Source organism: Ursus americanus, chromosome 14, assembly GCF_024610735.1.
Source record: "Ursus americanus isolate L20-20 chromosome 14, mUrsAme1.1.p, whole genome shotgun sequence".
Taxonomy (NCBI): domain Eukaryota; kingdom Metazoa; phylum Chordata; class Mammalia; order Carnivora; family Ursidae; genus Ursus; species Ursus americanus.
The window spans coordinates 60,944,259-60,964,153 of NC_142140.1; the positions used below are offsets into that span (position 1 = coordinate 60,944,259).

Sequence of the window (19,895 nt, forward strand, 5' to 3'; positions counted from 1 at the left end):
CTGCCCCATCATCCTCTTGGGTGGTCCCACGTGGTAAATGCACGCGTGCAGCCCAGAATACTACAGAAGGAGCACCCGTGCACCAGCATCTCTAATCAGGGAATGGGCCCTCACCCATGTCCCTCCTCGGTCCCTCCTCAGTCACCCCCTCGTCCCCCAGAGAGAGCCACCATGCTGACTCCTCCCTTGATGTCATCACCCCCACCCGTAAATCTGTCCCCTACGGACGTGTCCCTGATGGTTTGCTGTGTGGGTTTGAGGTGCTGCCGCTGTGAGGGGCGCGGGCTGGGTCCCGTGGGCTTGCAGGGGAGACGTGGTCGGGGCGGTGTTCCGTGTGGGGCTCCGATCTGTCTGTTCCCTGACCCCGCTGACATTTGCTGGTGTCTGTCTGCTAATTCTAGCCACTGTGGTGAGAGTGGTGGTGCCTCGTGGTTTTTGTTTGCGTGTCCTTGCAGTCGAGTGAGGTGTGAAGTGTCTGTTGTGTTGATTTCTAAGGGTCTTCAGTGTGTTCTGGGCGTGAGCGGTTGTCAGACGGGTGTGGCTCCGGGGTGTGTGGTTGTGCCCTCGTGTGGGTCATTAGTCCTTCCCTTGGGGCACGTCTGAGCGTCCGGACGGTGAGCACCTGGCTGCTGGCGCCCCAGGAGCGTCCAGACACCCCAGAGGGGGAGTCAGAGAGGGGCCCCAGGATCCAGCTTCTCAGACGTCACCAGGCTCCAGTCTCCCGCATTTAGGCCGCCCCCAGGTCCCCACGTGCCTGGTTCCACCAGCCCCGCGCCCGTGAAGTCAGCAGGGCACACACGTGGCTTCTGCGCTTCCCCATGACTGGCTGTTTCGGCTTGGTCAGCCCGGCGCAGGTGGCTACCATGTTGTCCTGTTTTCCAGCACCGTGCTGCCCTCATCTGTGGGTTTGTGTCTGACTCCATTATGGCGGAGTTTGGAGAGGGCTCAAAATTAGTTTGACTTGTTCAGTCTCCTGTTCTCTTGAGCTGTTTAAAGGCGGCCGTTACTCTCTTGAAGTGTACTGAGAGCCCGACGGACCTGTCGAGATGTTCAGAAGTGCCCTCAGCGGGTCCTGGACCCGGGCTGGCGCAGCACCTGGGCGCTCGCTGGAAATGCGGCGTCTGCTTATTTAACAGGACCCCAGGGACTTGGCGTGGCCGTCAAGAGTCGAGAAGCTGTGGTTTTATACTCATTTCATTTTCCTCCACTTGGAGTAGCACCTGAATCTACAAAATGGGATATTTTCTTGCTTTTGATTTTAATTTTTGATTTTATCTCTACATAGTGTCTCGGACACCCAGTTAGCAGACAAGGTGGAGAAGGCAGTCCTGGAGCGTTTGAAGCCTCTCCTGGTCAAGGCCCAGGTAATCCAGTCGCTTGCCTTTGGAAGCGTTAGAGTAAAAGGAGGCCCTTCGTGAGGCCTCGCGCCCGCCTGGCGGCTGGGGTGCCGAGCTGTGCTGTGCTGTGTGGTACGGGTGCAGCACTGCCCGGCCCCTCTGGGTCCACTGATGGGCGATGGGTCTTGAGTGCACGTAAGGGACCAGGACAAGGGAAGAGAGAGAAAATCCCACTTTTGAGAAGGGAGATTTTAGTTTAAGGAATGAGTTTAGGTTCCAGTTTCCCTCGTTAATGAACTAGATCTGTTGGTGATGTCAGTGTCCCATTAGCTGCTTCCGCCCAAGTCCTGGGCTCTCTCACTTCCGTGGTTTGGGTCAGCACCTGTGCGCAAACTGTCTCGAGGAGGAGGTAGCATGCAGCGTCACCAGCAGGGGTCACCCTCCCGTGGGCAGGAAGCTGGACGCACCGGCCCGACCCTGCAGGTGCGCTGGCCCTGGAGACAGTCTTGTCTGTGTGGACATTGAGGCCACGGGGAATATCATGATCTCACGTGGAACGAGCGATGTTCTGGGTCCCTGAATGGGCCACTGGGGTTGTGTACCTCCGGTGTAAGAAGTGTGTGGTTATCGTGAGAGTCCCTGCACATCTCAGGCGCAGAGAAGAGGGAGGGCTCTTCGCAGCCCAGCCGTCCGGCCTCCTGGTTCCATTGTTGAGTGAACTGGAACAGAGACGCGGAGTAACTGTGTAGACACACAGCTACTCTGACCGTGTTTCCAAAGTTGAGGGAAGAAAAGGGACAGAGAGCCAAGATCAGCACACGGCCTTTACTTTCATGGGGACACGAGCTGGGAATTGCTGCCCAGCCTGTCGTGGCCAAAGCCGACGAGCGGCTCCGCGCGCAAGCTAATCTCGTAGCAACTCGTCTGTGCCAACACGGGTTGTAGGTTTTTATAATTCGTGGATCGTGTTTTAACAGAGAGTCAACTCTTCTCTGGAAGCAGATCCTCAGCTGAAGGACCGGCCGTCAGCAGACACGGCGACTGCCCAGCTCACAGACGAGGTGCGCACGCTGGCGTTCCTGCTGACGCGACTCTCGTGTCGTGAGAGCGTCCTGGGTGGCGAGGGAATGACACACGGGTTCCTGCTCCGCAAGGGGGGAGTGACGGTTCCTCTTCGCTTGTCGACTCTACAGCGGAAATCCCTGGGGCCACAGGGCTGTCCGCGGCTCTGTCCTCTCCCGAGGATGGAACGTGGCTGTGGTGCGCGGCCCTGAGTGCAGGTGGCCTGCGGCCGGAGCGCAGCCGCCTCCACGCGGCCTGGCTTTGCTCACGACTGGCCTGATTTCCTCTGTGCTGAGGGCCTGACGCTCACTGTTCGGCGCACATGGTTTGAGTGCTGGGCAGTGACCAGGACCTGGCCAAGCAGAGAGGAAATGGTAAGATTTGAGAAGCACGAAAGCATGTGCTGTGGTCGTGCACCCTTGCACGTCCCCCTGGAGGACTTGTGTCTGGCACGTGTGGGAACGTTCTTGCCCCCCCCCCCCCCCCGGTGATCCTTTCCTCCTGGCAAATATCTCCGCGGGGACGGTGTCCCTGAGCGGCCGTTAGGGCCGTCAGCAGAGTTTGTGTGTCTGAGGGTTACCAGCCTCACACTTGGGAATTACTCTGTGGGCTCTGAGTGGTCCTGAGCAGAGTCAGGAGAGCAGCTCAGATAGCAGCTAGCGTCCTGGGCTAGTCGTGGGCGTCACCGTGGAGGTCCCCAGGTGGCACGCGAGAGGATGTGTGTGTAAGTAACTGAATAACAACAGGAAGACTCGTTGACGTCGGCATGGTGACGTGGAGAGAAGCGTTTTCCGTGTTAACCGGTAAAACCGTGTGGCCTCCACGCAGATTCTCGGAACTCCCCTCTCTAGAAGGGAGGAGACATTTGTGACCTTCACACAGAAAACACAACTCTCGGCGGGTTCACTTGCTGACACGACCGGCTCTGCCCTCCGGAAGGAGCGCGTGGAGGCGCCAGGACCGCGCCTGCGTCTGTGGCTGCTGCCCCGGCCATCCGCTGAGCACCCGAAATGGTGCTTTCCAAAATGCTCGAGTTTTTTCTAAATTGAGTTATATATGCACATGGGTGAAAATGGCAATAATTCAGCAAAAGTATGGCGTAAAGAGTTGCACCGTCCTGCGAAGGAGCACCACGGGCTTACGGCCCCCGGCTTCTTCCTTATGTGTCGGTCTCTCCGTGGCAGCGTATCCAGAGCTTCCTAGCTTTTCGGACGGCACACGGTGTCCTTGATGTTCCGTTCTCCCTAGATGAAAATCTTACACGCAGATACACACATCTTCATTAACTAGACCCGTTCCTGGGTTCCTTTGCTCTAGATTTTTTTTGTAACGCTATTGTCTGATTATTCAGCTTTTATTTAGCTTAAGGTTGGGCGTTTCTTCATATCTTTATTGGCTGTTAATATATATATATTTCTGATCTTTAAATGGCTGTGGTGGGAGCTGTTCCCTGGATGTCCCCACACGCACGTGATCACATAGCCCTTCCAGCTCTGAGACGGGACTGTTCCCGTCTCCCTGATGAGGGTGAGAGCGAGGCATGGGGGCTCGTGCATGTTGCAGATAAGGCACGGTGGGCAGAGCCAGGACCCCGTGGCCCACAGATGGGTCCTTGCAGAGCCTGATGCCATCACCTCCCAGCAGACATTCCTTGCAGGAGCCTCTTCCAGAGTAGATTATAGAAGCATCTTACAGAGCGTGTGTAAAGTCACTTTGCAAACTGTAAAGTGCTTTGTGAACGTAAAGAACACGAGGTCAAGAAGAGCTAGTAAAGCTCTCCCGGTTACGGGTAGAAAGTCTCGAGTGAAGACAGAGAATGAGGAACCTCATGATGTCATGGATAGACATTTTTACAAAAGCCTAGAACCCACGAGAACAGACCTGTCGTCTGGAATCTGACACGTAAGCTAGTGGACTTTTTCTCTGCGTGCAGCCCAAGGAGGATACTTGCTTTACCAGCCAGCAGGTGACTATGGTCAGGTACCTGGTTCGTGGCAGCATCAGAGTGGCTGGTGGCTGCTGTGCTGATGTGGCTGCTTCGGACTCGCCAGCATGGGAGGGGTGCTACGCGTGGGGTCGCCCGGGGCTGCTTTGCCGCGGCTGGTGTCCGTCCGTTGTCAGGTCTTTGATCTCCTCTCTGCCCCTCCCTTGCTTCACAGGCTGCGGCTGTGGACTGTGCACCCCACAGCCTTTGCCAGCTGGGGGACTCTTTGGAAGACGCCACTCATGGGCCCCGGGTTGCAACCCACCACGGGGTTTTGGAGTTGGAAGCCTCAGCTCCCGTGGGGGACGGCAGGGACAGCCCGTACCTGGAGACCCTGATGCTGCGGATGGAGGAGATGGAGGTGAGGTCTGGGACTGACCCCCACACTTCTGCAGCCCGGGCCTTCATCCCAGCCCGACTGCAGCCAGTGTCGGGCCTCGGGAGAGCCACTTGCCCCCCGAAAGTCAGATATCTTTGAGGATAAAACGAGGTGCGAGGTGTCCGCACCCTGCCTGACCCAGAGCTCAGGAGGTGACGTCATGGGTAGATGATGGGAGCACCCCTGGGACCAGAGCCGGGACCACTGACTTCTCCACCACCCCCCCCACTGTGGCATGGGGTCCCTGCAATTCACAGACCATCTTCCTGCTTTACTTCCCATGATGCCATTTCAGAACGCGTTTGTGATACGAGTTTAGACCTGCGACAGGACCCAGCCTAGGCCCCGGGTTGTGCAGAGCCCGGACCTGAGGCACAAGGAGGGAACGAGTGGTGCGGCCATGGTCGCCAGAGCTGGGCTGGGGCGCCGGGTCTCCTGACCCTCACGCCAGCTGATCCTATCTAAGTGCTGCGTGACGGAGTCTCCGTTCGGGTTTGCTGCTAAGTGGAAACATAGGGAAGACCGTCTCTCGTTGGTTTTTGAAAACGTAAAGATGTGTTGTTCGCCCTGGTGCTGGCTCGGTTCCCCTTCCTGGGGGTAAGCGTCCGGGACTGCAGCGCCCAGAGTGGCCGGCTCTAGCCTCGCCGGGTGATTGAAACGTAAATTCAGATGGAGCCCACGGCTCACGTTGCAGCGGTCCGTGGCCCCTCATCGTCACGGCAGGTCCTCGCGGGCAGCGCCGGGCTCCGTCAGGTGGGTTAGATGAAGCGCTTCACTGAAGTTTAGACTTTGTCTCCTGAGTGCTCTCACTTCCTGGCTGCCAGAGGCCCGTTTCTGGAGGCGTGCCTGCACCACAGGGGCGAACGGTTCCGTCCTTACCAGTTCTGCTGTGTGATGAATCCACTCTTTTCTCATAAATTAAACTTTTTTTTTTTTTAAAGAAATACCAGGAGACGGTTCGCCAGAGATACAGTAAAATTGTATACGCTGACCCTCGTCTTTGGACGCAGGAAGGAGAGACGGGTGAGTGTCTGCCCCGCCCGTGTGCTCCCCCCGCATCGTATCGTGCGAGATTTCAGACGTACAGGAAGGTCGCACACTTTCGGCGGTGGACACACACGTGGCCGCTCGCGCTCTGTCTGCCCCGCCAGTCGTGCCTGTCTGGATGCGTTTCAGAGAAAGTGGCAGGCGTGCGTGGGCGCGACCCTGGACGTTGCAGCGTGGGTAGCAGCAGCTGGGGTGTCACTTGTGGCTCTTTGTCCTTTTGAGAGAAAATTTACATGTAATAAAAAACACAGCTATTACTTGTGTTCTTAGATGGGTCTTGACAGATGAATATGTGGTGGGCTTGTCCGCAGACGTGCCCCTGGTTCGTCCACCGGCCCGTGGCCGCGTGCTTGGTTCCGTCCAGTTTGGGGGATTAGCATTCAGTGTGCTGTGAGCATGTCCGTGTGTGGTCTTGTGTGGACGCCGGTCTTTATTTCTCTTGGATAAACACCTGAGCAGAGTGGCCGGGGCCCGGGACAGGTGTGTGTTTAACTTTGCAGAGAACTGCCAAGCCTTTCCCAGAGCCGCTGGCGGTCTGTGCTTGTACCGTGGTGATGGGCGTAGACTGATGGCTCATCGTGGTTTTAATTTCATTTCCTTGATGAATGATGATGATTAGAACATTTTTATGTGATTATTAGCCAGTGGTGTGTCTTTCTTTATGAGGCTTCCAGGTGTTCTGTACATTTTTAAAAATTGTGTTGTCTTTTGTTTTTGAATCGTAGGGGTTCTTTGCGTTGTTCTGACACAAGTTCTTTGCCAAATACGTACACGGTTTTCTTAACAGCAGCTTTACTGGGATGTGACTCACGCTCCTTACGCTCCCCCTTCGGAGTGCACAGCTCAGTGGTTTCTCCTGTGTTTGCAGAGCGATCTGACTCCGGAACACGTCCGTCCCCTAAAAAGAAGCCCTGTGTGCGTGGCAGCCCTCCCCACACCCCTGCCCTGCCCCGGCAGCCACGAGTCTCCTCGGACAGACGTTTGCCAGTACTTCCCCGTTTATTTTCTCAGATGTATTTTGTTATAGCCTCGAAAAGTCTAACATTTTCTTTTCCTTTTTTGATCCAAGAAACCTTTGCCTGCCCCCAAGTTGAGAAGGGGGTGCCTTGTTTTCTTCTAGAAGCTTTATGGGTTTAGCTTTCGTGTGTAGGGTTAGGGTCCATCCTGAATGAAAGTTTGCCTGTGACGTGAGGTAGAGGTAAAGGTCCGGTTTTGTGTTTCTCTCCTAACGGACAGTCCTTTGTTCTCCGGCCGTCTGTAGAGAAGTCGCCCACTTTTCTCTCCACTTTTACAGCTGGACACAGTTGGCTGGGCCCCTGTCACAGCTCTTGGTGGAAGTGTCGCTCATCAGTGGCTGCCTCGTGGCCGTGGGGAGGCGCTGTGCGCACAGGGCGTGCGCGCGGAGCGTTGGGGTGCGGGAGTCTTGCCGCTGAGCCATGTCACGAATGGCTCTTTTAAAATACAGGTGCGGGGGATCATCTTAGGGAAAGCGTTCGCCGGGCCACATCCTGACAGAAAGCTGAGTCGTCTAAACACAGCGCTGATTTGGGCCTTTTATGTTTTCTGCGATGCTGAAGCCCCTGCCCTCTGCTTGTGGCGCTGTCTGCCCTCCAGCCGACACTGTGACATCACACAGCCACGGAGCCGCTCTGGGAGGCTGGGGTCACGTGGTCCCACCTGTGCGGGGCTCCTGCTGCCCCCGCCCTGGAGCTTGGCTCCTCCCTCCCTCCCTCGCCTGTGAGCTTCCGTGACGCCTGTCGTGTCCACCGTGTGTCAGGGTCACTGGCGGACGGATCTCATCTCCCAACTAAGATTCTTGAGACCAGAGTTTATCCTCTTACATGCGTGTCCTATGACACTGAGCATGGGCCTGGCTGGGGGAGGGCCCTTCTAGCCACATTTGTGAGTCCGTGGCATTCTGGCATCTGTTGGCATGGGAGCAGAAGGGGCGCCGAGGACAGTTCACTCCCCAGACGGTTTGGGCCCTGGCCATGGAGCGGGGCTGTGTTGTGCAGGGGCCGGTCTTACCTAGGACTGTGCGTTCTTGTTTCGAGGACTCGCTGTCGATGAGTGCGTAAGGCTAGGTGTGCCCTGGACAGGAGCGTGGTAGACCCCGAGAAAGCAAACGCCACACTGGGGAAGTCCCGGGAGGAGCCCTGTTTCCACTGCTCTGTGTGCTCACTGGTATCACAGAACCACACCAAGAGTGACTTTTGAATTGTGCAGTGTCTAGTTTCTCTCTTATTCCGTACTTGTGAAAAATTGACAACTGTTCTCAGTAGGCTTTTTACAAACGCTGACGGATGCGGCATATCCCAACGAGTGGGAAACCATAGGCGATCAGTGTGAATCCAACTTACAGACACTCCGTACCTGAGAGGGGCACACATTTCCTTCCTGTCCTTGAAATACATTTAAAATTTTAAATGACCCACAGCTCAGAAGAGCTGTCAAGCCTGCGAGGTCTAGTTAATAAGTTAGTGTTTTGACTATCCTTGCAGATCTTTCCCAGCAATGCCCAGAGACAAATTGAATCAGCTAATTAAGTGTTGAGATGTGAATGCTTTTTTCCTTCCCCAGTAATCAAACCGTTTAAAGGTTAAAAAAACAGACCCAGGTGCTCAAGCCTCCTCTCGCATGGTGGCCGTACCAGGAGCCTGCAAAGCCTGGGCTTCGCACAGACCTCTTCGCGAAGCGGCCTCTGAGCTCACGAGGCTCCTGATTCCTTGTTGTGACTTTAAATTCGCCTTTTCTTTGGAAACCAGAGCATTTTTGCCCTGCCGGGCACCCTGGTCAGGTTTGAGAGACGGGTGCGGCTTCCTCGCGGGCTGGGCCGCTGTCACGGCTCTGGGACTCACGCTGGCTCCTCTCTCTGTGCGGTCACTGTCTGCCTCTCCTCTTCTAGAGCAAACACTCCCAGCAGTAAGTGAAAGGCCTCTTTCTCCTCATCTAATCAGGATCACAAAGACCTCAGCTCGCAAAGACCGAGACGTGAGCATCGTGTTGGAAAGACCTCGGAATGGCAAGTGAGTGGTGCTGAGACCCGCGTCCGAGTGCTGGGTTCCCTCTGGGGAAGCGTCAGGGTCCTTTGATTCCCACGAGACAGGGCCAGGCCTCCCCGAGCTCCAGGAGGGCCCCAGGAAGTCGCGTGCTTGCGTGGACGGCAGGCTGCGTGCTGCCTCTGAGGATGGTGCCAGTGTCCCCGGCTCATCTTTCCCGGGGCAGCATCGTGGGGCATAGTGGCCGCGCCCGGCCCACCGCAGACCTGCTTTGGGAGCTCTGGACTCTGGGACAGGGACTCCCACCGTGGGCAGGGCGGTCAGGGCCCGTGGGGGTGTGGGGTTTGCTCAGGTGGAAGGAGAGAGACAGGCCTTCGCCGGCTGCACGTCGGGTGGAAGGAACCACTCAGCCTTGCGCACGGTTATCTGAATGCTTTCCTGACCGTTTCTTCTCTCTCTCAGTTCCCTGGATGAAAGTGTGGGGACTGACGAGGGGTCTGAGAAGAGAGGGGCTCCCCTTGCGCCCCTTCCAGAAGAGTGTCCGCAGAAGGAAGGCTGGGCTGCCCTGTGGGTGCCCCCGGCTCTGCGGCACAGCATCGGCGACTACTGCAGCCGCTTCGAACAGTACCTCCGTCTGGTCGCGCACGAGGCCGTGGGCGCCTTTAACCCGTGGCTGATGGCCGAGAGGTCAGTACGGTGTCAGGGCCTCCTCCTGGGAACCAGGTGCCGAGCGTGAGCTCCCAGAAGGGCTGGCGGAGGGACGAGCCAGCGTCTGGGCCCCGTGAGCGGGCTTTCTCTGCCAACCGCCTTTTCGGGCAGAGGCGCTGGCGAGGCAGGTACATGTCGCCGTGCGAGGCGCGTGGGCGGCAGCACGGCTTCCTGTCTGGTCAGTGACCGGAGACGGCAGGGCGGGGCTGGTGTCACGGCCTGGGGCCGGGGGTGTCTGGGGTCTGGGGTCCTCCTGCTGCTGATACTCGGAGGATGAGTGCAAACGGTGCGTTGAAAGACACGTGTAAATCCGCTCCTTTGAGCTACGGTGCACGCGGAGATCCCTCCCTGGCGGCACCTGAGCAGCCCTGCAGACCGCTGCTGTCCCTGTCCCTGCGCGGGTGCTGGACTGCGGCCAGCCCTTCCTCCAGCAGGCGCGGGCCGATGCCGCGAAGTACTTCCTGCCTCGCCCCGCAGTCAGATGCTCCCCTTATGATTGGTCTCTGGCCTCCACCCCCCACTTGTCTCCTGAGACCCTCTTTCCTTCCACCCCAGATCCGCCCGACTGCTTCCCAGATCTGCGGGGCGGCTCTTGTCCTGGGCCGTCCCTTTATCGGCACGTGCATGTGAGGAGCCTCCACGCCCTCCCCTGCGGGGTCTCCTCTCTGGTTTGCAGAGCGCACCCTGCTCCGTGTAGGGGAGGCGTGGCTGACGCTTCGTGGCTGACGCTTCGCGGCTGCGCGTCTTCGTGCTGTCTTCACGCTCGACTGATGGTTGATGCGTTCACATCACTGGCGTGTTTGTTCCAAGCACGTAGCTTCCTTCCCTCCTGGGGGTGGAGGGGGGAGGCCCTGCCTGCGCACTTACCCTCACCTCCGTCCACCTCCACCGTTGGCGGTACTTGGACTTCGTGGGGCTGTCAGCTTGCCTCCCCTGGCGTCTGCCCCCTCCTGCCTGTGGGTTTCTCCCTCCTTCGTGCAGCTGGTGGTTAGGATTCCTCCACCTGCCCTTTATCCTCAAGTCTCAGGCATTTCTTCTCTGCTTCTGTCGCCCTTGGTCTCCAGGCGGAGTGCCGTGTTATGTTTCCGTCTGTCGCTCTGGAGTGGGATCAGGATGGTCACTTTGTCCAGCCCCTACGTTGCCCCCGAGCCTTCCCTTTACGATGCCGTGCCCTCCAGAGTGTCTGAGACCCGCTGTTCGCGTTGAGCTGAGCTAAGCCTGCTGGCTTCCGTGTGTTCACCCACGCACACTCACGTGGCATGCTCACTCTTCCCAAAGCCGTTCGGATTGGTTAGGCTAACGGGCATACTGGAAAACCCAGAAGCTGAGGAGGACAGACTGTTCCTTCCGCGTTCTTCCCATGATTCATGATGCCTTTTGTCTGCTGTTCTGCTCTCGGCCCTGGAGGAGTACGAGGTTTGAAGGGCAGCGGAACTTGCACAGATGTTCCCCCTGGACCCGCAGGTGACGGCGTGTGTGCACGTTCCAGCTCCGAGTGTGCCCTCTCCGGGTCTTGGTCTCATGCGGGCGTCCCAGAGGTGAGGGTCCTGTTGACTGGATCCTGCAAGAGCAGCCAAAGGCACCAGCCACATCCAGTAGCCTCTTGGGTGAGGGGAGTGAGCTCAGCCTTATGCGTGCCATTCCCATCTCCTCCTCATCCCCAAGGAAAGTGCCGTCCCCATGTCGACAAGTAGCAGGCGACGGGAACGGGTGTAAGTGAGAGTGCTGGCGGGAGTGGGGCCGAGGCCGTGACGTGCTCAATGGAAGCGGACTCGTAAGGGGTCCTGGAGACTTGTGGCCAGAAGGGCCCTTCGTGACTCCCTGTCACGCTCCGTGTCGCCGGAGGGCTGCGCAAAGCCGTGACAGCAAACAGGAAAGGGCAGGTGCTTTGGAAGCCGTGAGCAGCCAGATGGATGGCGGAAGCCCTGGGCGCCTGCGGGTGGAGGCGTGGGGGTGGGTGAGTGGGAAGGTCGGGTGGACTCTGACAAGTAGGGTAAAGCTGCGAACCAAACCACCCAGGGTAGTGTCCTCAGGAGTCAGGGACACGGTCACACTGGGAAATGAGCTCGGAGACCGTGAAATAGGAGCTTCTGAAGAATAAAAGCAAGTTGACGGCTCAAGTCACTGGGGAGCTTCCAGAAAAAAGCCCAGATCTCTCAGAGCAACAAAGCGAGCAGGCGGCAGGAAAGGCAGGATTGTGAGAGCGCGGTCATTGTGGGAGTCGCAGGCATAGGAGACGTCACGGAGCTGTGGCTTCCGCAGCCGAGCGTGTGTGTCGCGATCCGGAGGCTGGGACGTCTGCGGCCGGGTGTGCGGCCGTCCCCCCGCGGCCCCTTCCTACAGGGGCCTGAGCGCCAGCCGCCACCTGGGGCTGAGGCTTCGACGCGCTTCCTTTGGGGGGACACAGACGTTCAGCCCGTGGCGACAGCCTCTGACGCTGGGATCTGCTTCGGGAGAGCAGGGAAGGGAGGGAGGGAGACTTTGAAGGAAACGCCCCGCAGGCCGGCCGCCTGCAGTGAGCGGGTGAGTGAGGAGCCAAGGCACAGACCTTGCAGAGCGCACCTCGGGGCATCGTTCTGGAAAGGCGCGAGAGCATCCCGTGTGAGGAGCAGGTGACAGAAGGTTCTGGAGAGTCCAGTGGGCCCCTTTGAGAATCAGAAAGAAGAACAGCATGTCGTTTTCAGTAGGACATCGCTAGAAGATACCAGAGCGTCCCACAAAATCTGCTCTCGAGGTCTGTGCTCAGTTAAAAGCTGTCCGTTAAACGAGGGGGCAGAGTGAGACACGTTCTCGCACCGTGTCCGGAGATGCGGTGGTTCCTCAGTGAGCTCCTGGGGGGCGTGTGCGCCCAGCGCAGTGTGGGCATCAAGAAAAGGAAGACGGGACTTAGGAAGCGAGACTGTGGTGGGGAAGGCGCTTCAGTGAGCATAGGGAGCACCCGGCCCGGTGGAGGAGGACGGAGGGCCGTGCAGAGACGGCGGCAAGGTGGAAACAGGAAGGAAACGGGTACGTTACCCAGGGCACCTGAACGCATGGGGCCACCTTTGCATCTGTCTGGTAGTTTGGGGTGGGGAAGGGCCCGGAACCCCCGGGAATCTGGACCGCCTCCCCACTCACGAGAGACAGTGCGTGTGTGCTCGACGGCCTCACGAGCTGCTAGCTGACGAAGAGCAGCGGGCTGGGGCTCCCCTCCTGGATGGCCAGCCCAGAGGACATGGAGGCCCTTTCGAGGCCCTTTTCAGACAGAGCCCGAGGGTGGGAGCCCGGGGCTTGCTGCTGTTGCCTGTGACGGGCTTCCCTCCTCCCAGGGCCCCCCCACCGCCGTGCCCGTCTTCGGCAGGAGCAAACTTGAGTTTTCACTGAAGAGAGAGAACATCATCTTAGGACTGCAGTCATTTCTGCGGTTCTCAGTACAGCGTGTGGCGTGTGGCGTGTGCTGGACGATGACCCATAACCACAGACCCCAGCAGCTCCCGGGGTTCGTGGTGTTGGGCGCACACACCCGAGTAACCGTGCCCACTGCATGCCTAGAGGCACAGATGACCTGGAATTTTGTCCGAGAACTGGGAGTTCTGCCCAATCCAAACGCACATTCTAACTGAAAAATACCATTTCTGATATGAGGCTTCATTGGATGGGCTTGATGGCGAAGTAGGTTCCTCTGGAGAGACTTGGGGCGGAGGACAGGAGGGGGCAGAGCGGGCGGAGGGGACGTGGAGAGGAGGGCGGGGCTGGGGGCGGTATCCACACGGCTGGAGCCTCAGAGGGACCGTGGCTCCCAGAAGGTCTGCAAGCCCTGAACACGAAAGTAAGAAGAAGCTATACGTAGGTGCGTATTACAGTGTCATGAAAAATCTTGAAAAATAAAAGAAAGTGTTAAGGTCATTTGGAGGAAGGAGGAGGGGGAAGCAGAAGTCTGGAGGCTAGAGGACACGGCGTCTTCTAAAGGGAAGAGGGCAGCCGCTCTGGAGCTTGGTGCGTCATGGAGGGAAGAAGGTTCCAGACGAGCAAAGCGCAGACGTTTGTCACTGGATGGCTCGCTGTGGGACGTCGCGAACGGGAGTTTCTCAGGCAGCGCAGGAGTGGTGCCAGAAGAGAGGTGAGCGCGTGTGGGAGTGGGGAGTGCGCACAGGAGAACACCCGCCAGCGTCGCAGCGGGAGGAGTGTAAGCCACCACTCCTGAGGCCTCTGGGCTCGTGTGGGGAGACGGTAAGAATGTCCGAGGTCAGGCTCGACGTCAGGGCGCTCACGGAAATGCAGGACGGCCGGTAACGCGGGAGCGGCGGGTACAACGTCCACGGTAACAGCAGGGAAAAAATGTCATAAACCCACTGAGTCCAGTGGGAGGAGAAAGAGAACAAATAGACAAACAGAAAATACCTTGTGTGTTCCTGGCGGGAGCCCAGATGCATGGGAATTGCATGAAACGGCAAAGACTGTACGTGTCAGGGAGAGGAGGGACGTCAGATCCGCAAAAACACACAGCGTCCGGGCGGGGCTGGTGAGGGTGGGAGCCGGTGGCGCCCTGCGTGTGCCTCGCTCCTGCGACTCTGCCCGTGGACCCGTGCCTGTGTTTCTCAACGTCCCTCCAAACCGGTGAGGTCAGGGGACCCCCCCCCCCGGAAACTCGAACCCTCACGGTAACTCCCATCAATAACACACTCTCCGGAGAGGGGCAGACGCCAGCTCGTCCGAGCAGCTTTGAACACGGCGTGTGCGCCCTCGGTAAAGACCAGAGAACAGCGGACGCACGAGGGTCCCCGCTCTGTGGGCATCTCGCGGAACAGCGGACGCACGAGGGTCCCCGCTCTGTGGGCATCTCGCGCGGTGGCCGCACGAGGGTCCCTGCTCTGTGGGCATCTTGCGCGGTGGCTCGGGGCTGACAGTTGTTGGGTCAGTTGGAGTAGTGCACATGTCAGTGCTCCTGATGGGGAGGCCAGAGCGAGTCCTCCGCTGAGCTGGGGAGTTTGTGGTCCTCGTAGAGACGGGATGGACGCGGTATGTGTCCGTGTGTCCGTCTGGCCCACGTGCTAGAGGGCCTCCACGCCGCGGCCCCAGGAGCACAGTGGTTGCTGAGTACCGTTCTCTCTGAAATGTGCCCGGGTCCCTCAGGGAGACGTCCGGGGCTGGGAGTGGGCACAACGGCTGAACCGTCACCCTGAGCCAGGAAGGAGGGGTCAGAGGACTGGGGGGCAGTCGAGGGGAGCCAGGAGCAGCTGGGGGGTGGGCGCTTGGCGGCTGTGTGGGGTGTGAGTATCAGCAGAGCAGTATCAGCGTAAGTGACTGGGATCCGATTACGTTCGGGGGGTGACCAGAGCCCTCAAGGCTGAGCCCTAGGAGAGAAGGAGGGAGGGGCGTCCAAGAGAGAGCGCTCCTCCCACAGCAGTCTGATGCGGGGCCTGTACCCGTCTCAGAGTCCTGCGGCCGCGTGTCATTCCCGGGGAGGAGTGGCCTGGCTCCCCCAGCACCCCACAGCCAGGAGAGACGGCCGATGCACTGAGGAGACACAGTGTCCCTTCTGTGGCCTTCGTTCCACAGGCGCGTGACCTGCATGACTGCAAAGAAACATCAGACAAGCCCAGATTGGGGCACATTCCACAAATGAAGTCCTTGCTCTTTCGGAAAATGTCAAGGTCTGGAAAGACAGGCTGAGGGACGCCTGCAGACTCGCGGGGGAGCTGGAGAGGCGGCGGGCAGCGGCTGGCCTGGGCTGGGTCCTGCTCCAGAGCGGACGCTGTGTGGACACTGGGCAGACGTGAGCACGTGTCCTGTCCACGGCCGCCTTGGGGGTTCCTGTCTCAGAAGAGGTACCCGAGGGGGGCGCTGCGTGCGGGCAGAGCCGGTTGAGAGTGTGGACGCCAGGCCCGCCTCCAGCCTGGCTGTGGGGTCCAGGCGCCACCCTGTCCGCGTCGGGGAAAGTGGGGCCTCTCACCTTTTCCTCCTCAGAGGTGCCATGGCCTGTCGGATTTGCATGTGCGGCTTGAGGCCGCCGGCCGGGCGAGTCCCAGCTCCCGTGACAGCGGCGGGGGCGGCCCACCTGCAGCTGTGTTGTTTGTCTTCCAGCTTCTCCGACGAGCTGGTAGACGAGGCTCTGGGGGCCGTGGCTGCGGAGCTGGAGGACGTGTGCGAGGACTACGCGGAAGCCGTGTTCACCTCGGAGTTCCTGGAGGCCGCGACCTGAAGGCACTCCCTCCGCAGCGGACCTCCTCCCCGGGGCCCACGGAGGGGTCTTGAGCTCGGCTGGCCCTCTGTGCCTCTGGGGTGCTCCCCGCGGGGAGGGGCTCCTCTTTGCATCTTCTCGTGGTCCTGGTGATGGCTCTGGTGGTTGATGATGGAGGGCGAGGTGTTTCTCAGTGCCCGGGAATTGTAAATTATGACAATATAATAGTTTCTCAACGCGTAACTTTTCCATTGAGATCCTGTGTTCATTCCGCTACCGAGTCTGGTGATGCGAGCATTTGGAAACGTGCCGGCAGGTGTGTTTCCCTCAAGGGCCCACGTTGCTGCTGAACCGCCAGCGCCCGCGGTGCCCCGAGCTCGCTTCCGCCCGTCCCGACCGTGCCACAGCGTGCAGACGGAGCCCGCAAGCCCTCGGCGTGCGGCGCCCCTGCCGATCTCAGCCCCTGGCGGTCCTCCGTGTTGTGGCCTGCAGCCTTTTCTTGCCCTGGCGGACGTGTTCTGATGTCCAAACTGTCGGCACATGGGCGCCGTTGGAGGCCGTTGGGAGGGTCCTGAGCTGGCATCCTGTGTGCGGGGCCAGCACGTTCCACGCCTGCTGACCCACAAGGAGCCCAGGCGGTAGGAGAGGACCGGCCTGGATGCAGGAAGCCCTCCGGTCCCCCGAGAGAGAAAAACACATAAGAGCCACAGTAGCTCGGTCCTCTTGTCCCTTCCAGACTGTGTTTCACCGAGGAAATCCTCTGATTTTTCAGAGAAAGAAAAGAAATGTGCATAAAAATAAGGCCACTTCCTGGGAGAAGTGTCCCTTCATGCGGCCTGGGCTCGGAGGAGCTGTGAAGGGTGAGTGACGCCAGGCTCACCTGTGGATAACGTGAATCTTTGTGACGCGTGCGGTGTTGCGTCTGGACTTTTCTCTGTAGTGCGTGTCCGAGGTGAGCGCGTGAGCGGCTGGGTCGCGTGTGTCATGCGGACCTTCTCCTGCAGCCTTGGCGTCACGGAGGCTCTAGGGTTAAAGGTCTTCATCGTGCCAGTGACGCGTGTGCCCGAGTCGACGGCAGCGTCCATAGCGTGAAGTAGTTTGTGTGGCAGTTTGTACTGTGCTGATTTTTAAATAAACTCAGGATTTTACAGTATGTGTGTGTCTGTTTGAAGTAATTCACACCACCTTTTCCCCACAGACAGACAGACAGATAGGAATGTGATTTACAGAACCCACCACAAACACTTTCAGATCTGCTCTGGGCAGGGGGGCTCTTTGCCACGCGTCACCCCCAGGAAGAAACGGTAGTAAAGCGAGTGTTTGTTGAGTGCACGCTCCGCGCGCCCTGCCTGTGGGCTGTTCGCTCCCGGGGCGAGGCCTCTGCCTCGCGTGTACTGCGTGCTCAGTGGTTTTTCTGAATTTGTTCGTGCAAGGAGGGAGGCACCGCTTCCCGGGACGGGTCTCGTACAGGGAGCAGGGGCCTATCCCGTCTCTTCCATGGCCACCGAGGCGCCGGTGCCCTGGGAATCAAGTCGCTCAGAGAAGTGCCGCGTGCAGCCACTGGCGGGACCCTCCCCTCTCTCTCTGCTGGTGGAGGTGGGGGGCGGGGGGAAGGTGGCGGTTGTCTCTCTTCCCTGCAGGTGAGGGGCTGGAAGGAGGAGGAAGGGTCTTGGTGAAGCCCTCGGGGCCAGTGGGCCAGGAAGGGCCTCGGGACGGGGAGGGCGAGGTTCTGGCTTTTCTGGGCTCCAGAGATGAGCTGAAAGGCAGTGAGTGGGTCACCTTCCCAGGGCTGGCCTGCCCATGGCGGCCTGTGGGCTCCTGAGCTGAGACGTGGGGCCCTGTCAGAGCTGGGCTGTGGGGCTTCCCCCAGATCTCGGGAGTGTTAGCGACCGTCCAAGGTGAGGGTCCCGCCAGTGACCCCAGCCCAGCTGCCCGTCTGCCCCTCCAGGCATTCCCAGGCCTACCCAGGAACTTCCCTTCTCCTCCTGGCTCCCTGCAGCCCCCTCCCACACTTCCTGGGTCTTCCCTTGGGCTTGGCGGGTGCTGGGCCGTAGAGCCGCAGGTCGGGGTTATGGCGTGAGAAGCCCCCACCCCGCTGGGTGGAACCCTCAGGCCCAGTGGTCCGGGTCTCCCTGCCTGGCCACTTGAAGAAGGGAGAAGTCAGGGGAGGGTCCCCTGAGCCTGGGCTGACGACCCAGCAAATCCCTAGCAGACCTCTGTTCTGTGATGACTCAGGAGGCCTGAGGCCGAGGCTGGGGAGGGGGGGGCCGCCCTCAGCCCGCCTCCCCACCTGCTGAGTGCCTCTCTGTCCGCCCTGCCTTGTGTGCCAGCAGAGACGGGCTGGTTGGGGGTGGAGGATCAAGAGGTGAGACCCCGTGTGACGTGCAGCCCTTGGTTTCCCAAGCTATGACACGGGTTATTGGAGGGAAGTAACCTATGTAAACGTCTCGTTGTGGGGCTGGTCTCCTGGCCTCTGTCCCCCGGGCCTCTCCCTGCCTGTGACCCCGAGCCTCTCCCTGCCTCTGACCCCGGGCCTCTCGTGCCTGTGACCCCGGGCCTCTCCCTGCCTGTGACCCCGGGCCTCTCCCTGCCTGTGACCCCGAGCCTCTCGTGCCTGTGACCCCGGGCCTCTCCCTGCCTGTGACCCCGGGCCTCTCGTGCCTGTGATCCCGGGCCTCTCCCTGCCTGTGACCCCGGGCCTCTCGTGCCTGTGACCCCGGGCCTCTCCCTGCCTGTGACCCCGGGCCTCTCCCTGCCTGTGACCCCGAGCCTCTCCCTGCCTGTGACCCCGGGCCTCTCGTGCCTGTGATCCCGGGCCTCTCCCTGCCTGTGACCCCGGGCCTCTCGTGCCTATCGTGATCCCGGGCCTCTCCCTGCCTGTGACCCCGGGCCTCTCCCTGCCTGTGACCCCGGGCCTCTCCCTGCCTCACCCCTGAGCCCAGCATTTGGTGGCATCTCGACGTGGCCTGGCCGCCACAGACAGACATCCCTTGTGGCCCCTGGATGGTGCTCCCGCGAGCCGCCAGGACTTTCCGAGACGGGCCACATCTTTGAGGCAGGAGAGGAAACACTGCTAGTCCCGTCGTGCGCACGAGGCACTGGGGCCACGGAACCAGTAAGAGGTGTGCCTGGGGACTTGCAGACACGCGACAGAAGCACACGCAGTGTGGTTTGTGTTCTGTGTTCTGGGCCCGTCCGTCAAGCAGACAACGCCGGGATGGTCTACGGACCGTGGCAGACACACACTGAACACAGCCTCCATCTTTATTGATGGTGGTCCTGCCCCACGCCGGGTACACTGCTCTGTCCTGGGCTCACGGAGAGAACGAGGACACGCATCTTGGCCTCCCGACAGCCCCGCGCCTCGTCCCCTGTCCTGCTGGGGCTGGACTCAGCACCACCCATAGCAGCAGCCGTCCACCATGGAGTGCCCACCTTGCTGCTCACGTGGACACTGAGGCAGAGAACCCCTTCACGGGGGGGATGGGGACTAGGCAGCCGGAAGGTGACTGTCCACAGGGTGTGCAGTGGCCTGCGGGGCCCTGGTGTCCGGCCAGGCTCCTCCCACAGTCGGCAGCCAGCACCCATGCTACGTGGGTGCCCGTGGCCTTGCCTCCTTCACTGGGCTGCTGCTGAGCTTGATGGGCTGGTGCGGGTCCTTGCCCCACCGTGGCCCCGTGGCCTCAGTGACACCTGTATCCCCAGCCCTGCACTGGTTTCCTTTCCGCCTGCTCCAGGCATCCTTTCAGGCAGTGCCTCCGCCTGGACATGCTGCACGCCAGGGGCCCTGGGGCTGCTCCTTGGTCTGTAATAAGCCCATCCTGACCTAACCCTGGGCTCTGAGCAGCCAGGTCTCGGTCCCATGTCCCCTGTGGCCACGTGGACGGACCAGGGGAAAGGGCCGCTTCCCAGAGGGGAATTGAGGCCCCACTACCTGAGCTGTGGGACCAGACAGCAGCCAGGACAACTGCCCTTGGGAACCTCCAAGAGCCCAGTGCTTTCCGAGACTGGGCAGTCTGTGCAGGGTTCACTGCCGGCCACAGAAACGCAGGGACTGTGGAGGCCATTCCCTCCTCCAGAGGCCTGAGCACGAGGCCGAGAGAGACAGGAGCTGTGATCAGGCCGAGGGCTCCTGAGGCAGAGCTGCGATTTGGTGGTCTTCATGGAGGGGGAGGAGCCTTGGAATCAGACCCTGACGGATGGGTGGGGCTGTGGCAGC

General features: G+C 59.9%; 1 protein-coding gene across 8 annotated transcripts in view; it reads left to right on the forward strand.

Annotated features, from left to right (window-relative positions):
- Positions 1–19,895, forward strand: part of KIAA0753 (KIAA0753 ortholog) — a 78,631-nt gene that overhangs the window by 27,407 nt on the left and 31,329 nt on the right. For 4 of the 8 annotated variants that reach the window (XM_045804865.2, XM_045804866.2, XM_045804868.2 and 1 more), the window contains 7 exons: positions 1,286–1,364; positions 2,315–2,398; positions 4,559–4,744; positions 5,704–5,785; positions 8,715–8,835; positions 9,271–9,495; positions 15,580–17,232. In XM_045804865.2, coding sequence (XP_045660821.2) covers positions 1,286–1,364; positions 2,315–2,398; positions 4,559–4,744; positions 5,704–5,785; positions 8,715–8,835; positions 9,271–9,495; positions 15,580–15,697 — 895 coding nt within the window. In that variant the 3' untranslated portion in view covers positions 15,698–17,232. Of the gene's footprint in view, positions 1–1,285; positions 1,365–2,314; positions 2,399–4,558; positions 4,750–5,703; positions 5,786–8,714; positions 8,836–9,270; positions 9,496–15,579; positions 17,234–19,895 lie in introns of those variants that run through there. The other 4 variants (XM_087867491.1, XM_087867489.1, XM_087867488.1 and 1 more) reach the window with 4 other exon arrangements.